The sequence below is a fragment of the Camellia sinensis genome, chromosome 13 (assembly GCF_055761805.1).
Source record: "Camellia sinensis isolate YWXY chromosome 13, ASM5576180v1, whole genome shotgun sequence".
Classification (NCBI taxonomy): domain Eukaryota; kingdom Viridiplantae; phylum Streptophyta; class Magnoliopsida; order Ericales; family Theaceae; genus Camellia; species Camellia sinensis.
In genome coordinates, this window is record NC_138973.1 from 25,720,320 (window position 1) to 25,729,609 (window position 9,290).

Sequence of the window (9,290 nt, forward strand, 5' to 3'; positions counted from 1 at the left end):
ATTATAAACAAACTAATTTTTTTGGTTAACGGATTGAATGGTATTCTGAACCGTCCTTCTATGTAATATTCAAATATTAAGGTTTAATTTGTTTTTTTGTTTTTTTGTTTTTTTTAAAACTAAGGTTAAATTTGTTGTAGGAGTTAAACCATAGCCTAGGGTTGTCATTTCGCCAAACAAGCTTTTCTCAATTTGGGGCTCAATTTGGGGCAATTCTATTTGCACATGCCAAATTATCTCTGTGTACATCTTTTCTTAATCCACACATGTAGTAATTTGATTTTTATTTCTTTGTCTCAGTCCACACACTTCACATTCCAAATATATACTCACCTTCTCTGTGCACATCCTCTCCTTCCATTCTTTCTCCCTCCAAAAATCTTAACCCTAGCTACACCAGTTACTCACGACGACGATAGCGACGACATCAACCACTGCCCCTTCCCAGCCTCTCAGCCATTCTCACACAAGGTTCAGGTGTGATTAAGCTCGTTGATTATTCGATTTTGTCTCATAGATACATATATATATATATATATATATATTTGGATTTGGATATAGTGTCTTAGGATTTGAGAGTTAAGTCAAGAAGACAAACAGCAACCATGTCACTTAGGCCTAGTGCGAGAACCAAGGTTCGCCGAAGATGTGTATGGAGAAATTGATCTTGAGGCGCAAAAGACTAGTATTACAATGGAATCTTTTATTTTTATTGTTTCTGAGGTTAATTTCTTTGGCCTTAACATAGAAGTCTTCTTTCTTATGACTGCTACAAGTTTTTCTTTGTAGGCTATTCTGGATAATTGCATTATGCGCTGTTTAAACTTGATGATCTCTTTCATCTTGCAAAGAACATGATGCAACCACGGATTATAGATTTTGGAGAATTAATATTCAGGGAGGAAATAGATTTGAAAATTGGATTTTGATCGTCTCTATTTCTTGCCCTTTCTTGTTTGCTAAATATGGGATTCAATCAAGAAAAATAAAAAAAATAAAAAAAAATTGACAATTACATGTTGAAAATGTATCACCTTTTAGTAAATCTGACTAAATAAATTATGTATGCATACAAGCATGATTCAATTTTATTTTTCGGGTGACCAAATATCTTTTTTTTTTTTTGTGATTGAATCCTTCTTAATTTGTATTTTTGACATTTTAATAAATTTTTTAATATTTTTATCAATTTTGTTAATATTTTAAATCTATTTAATCTAAATGTAATTAGAAAGTACAAATTTTACAAAAAAAAAAAAAAATTCAAACTCTGTATTTGAGATGGTGGTGGGTGAGATACGTATGAAAAAATTATGAGATATGCGGATGAGATAATAATGGGTGAGATGATAATTTTGTTAGAGGATAAAATCGTAACATAAAAAAATTCATTAAATATGTGGGGGTAAGGAAACGCCTAAAACTTGGTACGTTGAAATAAAATTTCCCCTCAATTTTCCTTTTATTAGAAGAACAAAATTTTGGGGCAACAAAATTGATGGTGGTGGTGATGATGATGATGGAGGAGGAAGAACGCCTGAAACGCCTAAAACGCCATGAGTTGATCGAGGAGGAACGCAAGAAGTTGTTGATCGAGGAGGTATTTTTGAGGCTTCCACCGCCGTCGGTGGCTCGATTCAAATCCATTTCCAAGTGGTGGCGACGATATCTGTCCGAACCACCGTTCGTGGATAGATATGAGGCTAGAAATCTCTCGGTTTTAGGGTTTTTCTACCAGACAAACTACAACAAGTTCGTTTTCAGAGCGATCCCATCCAATCCCAGTCCCAATCCCAATGATAAGAGTTCGCGTTCGATTTCGATTTCCACAGGCAATCGCCTGCGAACCGGTTTTGAGGCCCATATTGGAGCATCAGATAACACCCTGCTAGTCATTAACTCTTCCAATGGACTACTCCTCCTCTACTCTTCAATGCCTGTTCCTTGCTATGAGGTTTATAATCCTACTACCGGTGATAAAGTCTCTGTCCGATTCTCTTACAATTACGAAACCTTTGCCACACGGTATATGGTATTTGGATTTGCTTTTGATCCTTATTCTACCCATCCCTGCTTCACTATCGTCGACATTGCAGATACTGGAGCTCGTAAGTTTCGGGTTTTTTCTTATTATTCACTTCGCTCATATTGGAGGACAACCTATCACAGGGTCCCCTCCTATGTCAGAGACGACTATGCACTATCTGGTCGGTCCACCTTCTGTAGAGGGGCTTTGCATTGGTTGTTGGAACCTTCGGGTGTCGTCTCCTTTGATGTTCGCGCCAATACCATTTCATTCTCCTTGATTGACATACCGGCCGATGAGAAATACTTAGATGACGATGGGTTGTGCATATGTGTTAAGATGATGAGGGATGCTGGGTTATATTCCAACGGTTATTGTAGTTGCCGTTATTTGGGGGTATCCAGAGACGACCTAATATACATTCGAGTTACGGGTCATTCTCAGTTGTCACTCTGGGCTCTCAACTGCGGTACATGGTCTCATACCAGTGTCATTAATGTTGGGAATTTACCGGAATCTCTCTTCTTGGGTTGCGTTTTAGAGTTCCACAAAATGGAGACCCCTATCCTATACCTGAGGTTGAAAAGGAGGATTTTTTCATATAGCCTCATTGATGGTGTGCTTCAAGAGCTTTTTAGAATCACTAAAGAATATGGAGGAGGAGAGAATTGCCTTGGCTTTATCATTCCCTATCAACTGCCGAGAATTTCCTTGTCCATTCCCAGTTTTACTCCCCAAGGTAACCTCAAACTCTGCAGTCTACGTGTGTGTATGTATATGTTCTCCCCATATAGTATAACCCTGTTTCCTTGAGATAGTTTTTAGGTAACTCAAATTGTGATGGCATATGTTATGTTATAGTGGTGTATCTAAGATGAATATATTGTTCTTTCTGACAGATTTACCCTCGAATGACGTACTTTTTGCTTCCCTGTTCAATGCTGTGAAGCAGTTGCAAGCGGATCCTTTAGGTAAAACAAGCTGCACATGCACAGGATTATGGTTCTTATAAATTATAATTATTTGATAATTTAATTGAAATTATTTTAAGTGTATAAAATAATATTGAAAACAGCATTTCAATGAGTATCATTCAAAAAGAAATTTTCTTACTCGATAATAGTTCAACCATTGTACTTCTTACATAATTCGATACCTTGTGCAATGGCATCTCTAGTGTTTGAATTGACATAAAGTTAGGTATCTTTTCTTTTGAGTTTTTTCTACTTGGGATTGTCAGTTTTTTGTAGGAGGTTGTTTTCAGTATGGCCTTCAGGTTGCTTCAACTGATGATTTGGTTATTATGTCGTTTTCAACATGGGTATCGCTCTTTTTTATTTCTTCCATATTTAGATGGGCAATTGGTTTTATCAAATATTAGTAATGAGCTGATTTCTTCTCTCCCAATCACTCCCCTTTTGGAGAGATTCAAAAAAATGGGTTTTCAGAGAAATCTTTTTCTCTTCATTTCTTTCCATTTCTCTCCTCTTAAGTAGCCAAGAGAAATTCATTTCTCGTCAAATCACCCCATCCAAAAGGACTGTAAAATCCATTTTTCTTGTGAATTTTTTAACAATATAAATATGTTCATACATAGAAAAACATTTTATATATTACTTTTTAATATTGATAGCCGTCGTAGACTCTAGGATGGTTTTATATATTACTTTTTAATATTACCTTAAATGAGTTTTTTATTCAAATCGCAATTTTTTTTTTCTTCGCCCTTTGCATTGAAAGAACATATTAAAAAAAATGATTCAACCCCAGACCCAAACTAGAGATAAACACACTTTCACATCTTCTTAACCCGAAATGGAAATGATTGTGTGTAAAGCGTTTGTAGGGCCACCTGTTGGTATACTATATGTATATGCATTCGCACCATTCCTTATAGAGATAAACTGGAGATAAACGTGCTTTCACATCTTCTTAACCCGAAATGGTTGGGAAGAGGAAAGGTTCTGGATTGCCAATGATTTTATATTGGGTCATGCAAATGGATACCCTTGGTGAATTTTAATTGGGGATTCTTGGTGAATTAGAGTCCAAATCCTAGTAAAAATTGACCTAGAGTTTAGATGTAGCTATGTAATCGTCTCTTGGGAGGAGTAACATGAAACTCAGAATTATGGGTGTATTCAATACTCCCAAATAAAAAAGGGAATTGATCTATGATATTATTCATAGATATTATTCATATTTATTATATTTTTAATGTATATATATATTTCTCAAATTGTTACCAAGGATAGAGTAATAATAATAATAATAATACAAACATCAAGAATATATATCATTTGTATACAAAATAAGCGACTACATTAACATTTATTAATTCAAAATAAAACATTTATAAAAATAATATTTAATTATCAAAATCCCACCACCATATTATTTTGATAAAATTTTTATAAGAATATAGTTTCTATAATATCATTTTATTTTTTAAGTACAATTTTATTCACCAGTAGATATATTGTTTGTTACAACAATTTGGATAAATGTTATTTATAGAAATGCCATGATAAGACGTTTTGTGCATGGGAGTATTGTGAATCAAATTGCCCTAAAGAAGTTATAATTTTTTTATAATTGAAATTATTTTAAGTATATACTTGTAGATATATTGTTTGTTACAACAATCTGGATAAATGTTATTTATAGAAATGTCACGTTAAGACGCATTGTGCATGAGAGTATTGTGAATCAAATTGCCCTAAAGACCCACAGTTGACAAATTTTATTTTATTTTATTTATTTATTTATTGAACTTTGTTGTTTTAGCTATAACTGAAGACATGCTTGCTCACCCGAAAGCAAACATGTTCTTGGACAGAGTGAGATCAATCGTTTGTCGTCTGAACGACGATGGCCTTATTCATCTCTATAGTCAGCGTGGGATTTGTCAAGTGGCTGCGAAATGTTTTCCTCATCTCCAGCATATCGAGTTCGATCCAACTGGAATTCCTGTATGGTCGTTCTACAACTTGCATGCCCCTTCTACATTCATCGGTCTTCGTGGTAAACACATTTTCTTTATTTGATTTTATTTAAATTTACATTTGACTTTTGGATTGTTGGCTTATTTAACTTTTTGTTGACTAGACGTTTTTTTTTTTTGCTCGTTAGATACAGTGGTCAAGTACAATGACTTCATTCGGGTTGAAGGATGTCTGTATGGATGCACCGCTAAACGTGAGGACTCTTCTAAAGTTTGCATTTTCTTTATGTTAGTGATACATTTTTTTTTTCCTTTTCCTGTCGCATTTATCAAAGTCGTGTTGTTGTTAGCATTAGAAATTAATAATAAATAGATTTATGGAATTAAAATTGTTTACAGTTTTATTTTTAATGGCACTTGAAAATGCCACTTAAAGAAGAAAAAAAAAGCGTCTTTCCTAGGATGGCAAAAACTGCAGCCCACCTGACCCTAATGTGACTTGTGTGGGGCCATGAGTCAGGTTTGGGGTCAGCAAGGGTGAATCTGTTCCAGTCTGGGGATGGGAGAGGGTAACCTTGACCTCATTCTAAATTTCTGATTATGCAAATAACTCCCATTCTATTGCTTAGTTTCCAAAAATATCCCCAATTAGTATTCTAGTGTTTCTTCCCTTTGCAGTTTAAAATACAGAAGTAATATATATGTATGATGGACATCCATACATCAATTATAGTTAGCTTCTTGAGCCTCAGGCTGCTTTGGCCAAAACATGGTCCTGATCCTATCTACTTTCCTAATCTCAATATAGCCAAACACAGTACATAACCATAAAATATCCTGGATTATGGAATCAACTTCTCTGTTTGTTGATCTTCTTTCAATTAACTCCTGGACTAACACCTTGTACTCAGTCCAAATTTCAACTGCCCTGAAACCTTCCTGCATGCACCACTGTACAGCTGCTAAGCAAGCTCTGGCTTCTGCTACTAGCAGAGAGGATGTGAACAGAGACCTACATTGTTGATCCTCCTCTCTTACCAAATAGTTTAAGCTTACCCAAGCCATCCCTGTTGCACATGAGTCTCACACCCAAGCTGCATCCACTGCAACGAGCTTTCTATTTTCATCTGCATTATAAAGAAGATGATGAGAATGTAAATAAAAGTCAGTGTAATCATCCTTCCACAGTCCATAATTAGGATAGTATATTTGTCTACACTTAAAGTCTGAATCCTTGGCCTTGGATTAGAATGCCCATAATTGCTTTACTAACTCTATTGTATTTCTTACGAGAACCAAGTTATTATCAAAACAAACCCATTTCCGATGTAACCAAGTTGCCATAAGATAAGGCTTTAATTGGGCTTCTCGCTAGTGGACAGTGGGATTGGTTCTCCAGATTAGTCGGTCCATTGGGCCAGATATTGAGTTAAATAATAATAAAAATAATTGCATCACTATCTGGTGCCAGCCATAGCCAACTTCTAAACCATTCCTCAAAAGTTTACAGCCTGACCTTGCTCAAAGTCTAAGCCCAGCACTAATCCCTTTCATACCCACTTGAAATGGATGCATTCAAAACAATCCATCGTTTCCCTCCTCCTTCCACATCTAGGACAATTCTCATTCTTTTCCAAGCCTCTATTAGTAAGAATAGATTTAACAGGTATAGTGCAGTGAAGGAGTTTCCAGAGAAAGAGGGCCCATTTTGGAACCCCCACAAATTTTTCTAGATGTCACTTTGATTTGGAATAGAGTACGAACCAGGGGTTCCTCCAAGTCCTGGACTCGCAATCTATGAGGTGTGAGACATGTAAGATTGAATTAATTTCCCTTTGCCCATTCTGCAGTACAGATTCTGCAAGATTGGGATCCATTGTGCCTGTTCTGCCCTATTCCCACAACCCATCTTCGATCCCTTTTGGCAGTTCCTTTCCCCACAGAGAATCCTATGCTAGCCTAGAGTATAACCTGATTTCGGTTTAAGCTCTAGAAAGTTTTTATTACACAGTACTTAGCAGAAAACACTTTACCAAAGACGAACAAAGTTGGAAATGAAATAATTCGCAACACATGTTTGGCAAGCAGAGCTTGATTGAAGAACCCATAATCCTAAACACCAAATACAAGTTGTATTATACGACCCTCTACCCTCTTTAATATCCCACACGGACATAGTTAATACACTCTTTACTTGTGAAATGAAATATTTAGGAGCCGTGAAATCTGGCAACAGATACTTAGGAATGGCTGAGAGGACATGTTTGATCAACACACATCTACACGCAAAAGACCTAAGAAGCATGGATACGGACACCCGACGTGACACGACATAGATACGATACATCGACACGTCAATTTTCAAAACATGTAGGACACGACAAGTAAGAAAGATGTACAAAATGTATTATATATTTGTTATATGTCATACATGAATACACCATTGAAAGGTAATAAAAAGATGCAGTTTAATACTAATTGCTATAAACGTGTATTAATTTTCTTTTGTTATTGTATGTTTCCTAAGTTAATTAATTCAGACTTATAATTAGTTTTATGTTTGTCTAATTGATTGACATGTGTGTTTAAGTGATGCACACGTGTCCTCCAAGTTGCCGAAAAGCGTTCGGGTTCAAATTTTTTTTTTTTTTTTTTAAAAAAAATATAGGGCACATTTTGATGAGTGTTGGACCCTTGTTGGGGAGTGTTGGACACTAGTGTCCTCTGACATGGACACGACACGGACTTGCCAAAGTTTCTATTTAATTCTTTGCAAAAAGGAGAGGGTCTGTGATGTGAAAAGTTTGAATGCTTGATTGTTATCTTGCAATTTTTGTGGATGAGGTTGTTTATGGAGTGAGTCTTAATTTCCCAGAATGAAGACATTCATTGCTGACATATTTTGTTAAGGCAGGGTAAATGCCTTTCCTTTACCATCACACTTTAGAGGCAATCTTGTGCTAGATATTTGGTTTATGGTCAATAAACTGAACAGTTGCAATAGAAACATTTATTTTGGGTCTATCCAAACAGTTCACATTGCAGGGCTTGACAGGTAAATCATCCATGAAAATGTCAGGACATTGGAAATAACATGATCGGTTCGCATTTGTTATAAAAAAAAAAATGAACAGCAGATATTATTTTGAGAATAAATTGCTTATTTTTTTAGTGACAAATATGATTTGATTGTGATTATTGATACCTGATCAATATGTTTTGTTTTTTGGTATGAAATGATTTTCTCGACAAGTCCTATAACACCACAATTACGAGTTTGAGAACATGAGCTTTAGCTTGATTTATGTTCATTTTAGAATTTATTATTATTATTATCATTATTTAAATTCATATATGTTATAAATGACTTGAAGATTCATGTACTTGTTATTTTTACCTCCTTTTTTTTATTATATATATTTATTATGTACAGTGGCATTAATTAATAAATGGGAAAATTAATAATTAGTCCTCTGGGAGAAGTTTATAGTTAGTGGGGATCTTAACAAAAGATGCTTTCAAGTTGAGGTCCTTAGGTTTTTAAAATTTAAGACATTTAAATATATATATATATATATATATATATTCCATGCGGTTGTAGTCTTTTGTGAGTAATTTGCCCTCAGTTGTATTGCCTTACTTGTGGGGCTCTGATATATTTTGCTTCTACCAGGTGCGATGGGAGGTCATTCAGCGAGTAAGAGCGTGGAGGAGCCACACCACCAGAGTAAGGAGTTGCTCACCGTCTGATCAGCCGAAGTTGAAGCTGTTTCCATTGCAGCTTCTTGGGGGAATTGAAAGCATCTCCAGTGCTCTACCCTAGATGTGGAAATTTCTGACTTATTTCTATTCTTCCCTCTCAATAACATTCCCTTTTCTTTTTTTTTTGTAGAATGAATTCCGATAGCCAACTCAAAAAATTAGCTTTTATTTTGCAATAAAAAGGATCTTTTCTTGTGTTGCAGCTGTGCTATTACTCAAAAAGCATAAAAAATAGAGCCGCGTCATCCATTCAATTTTTCCCTAGTCCAGGCCATATGTGGTATTGCCACAAAAAGATCTAGGTCGTCCTGTTATGTGGATTTTTACATTTGTGCCACAATAAATTGAGAATTCCATTACTGAGCCTTCACTGAAATCAACAAAAGAGGATGAGGAAATTTCTAGAAGCTTCCCCCTCCCCTGTTTATTTTGTCTAACCGAAGTGGGGTGTTGGTGCTATGAAGTCCGAGGTGTGACTCCAATCTATTTTGATAATTCAAATCATTCATATTATAAAATTTGTCAAGTAGTAGTTTATAATAAGATCACATGATTTTA

At 35.3% G+C, this 9,290-nt stretch overlaps 1 protein-coding gene across 2 annotated transcripts; it reads left to right on the plus strand.

Annotated features, from left to right (window-relative positions):
* The first annotated feature begins 1,393 nt into the window (after positions 1-1,393).
* LOC114303026 (uncharacterized) lies at positions 1,394-8,934 on the plus strand. Of its 2 annotated transcripts, none has more exons than XM_082901736.1 (5): positions 1,394-2,765; positions 2,926-2,997; positions 4,814-5,050; positions 5,165-5,224; positions 8,644-8,934. In XM_082901736.1, exons 1-5 carry the CDS (start codon positions 1,499-1,501, stop codon positions 8,718-8,720), a joined length of 1,713 nt encoding a protein of 570 aa, XP_082757862.1. In that variant the 5' UTR covers positions 1,394-1,498; the 3' UTR covers positions 8,721-8,934. The 2 variants fall into 2 exon arrangements, with proteins under 2 accessions (XP_082757862.1, XP_082757861.1); XM_082901735.1 differs by having other exon boundaries at positions 1,396-2,765; positions 5,159-5,224.
* Positions 8,935-9,290: the final 356 nt, after the last annotated feature.

Excerpts from the sequence above, each read along its gene's own strand:
- LOC114303026 (XM_082901735.1), top strand. The coding sequence starts at position 1,499 with ATGGTGGTGGTGATGATGATGATGGAGGAGGAAGAACGCCTGAAACGC. Across the intron at positions 2,998-4,813 it reads GTTGCAAGCGGATCCTTTAG|CTATAACTGAAGACATGCTT; the intron begins GTAAAACAAGCT and ends TTGTTGTTTTAG. Across the intron at positions 5,051-5,158 it reads TACATTCATCGGTCTTCGTG|ATACAGTGGTCAAGTACAAT; the intron begins GTAAACACATTT and ends TTTGCTCGTTAG.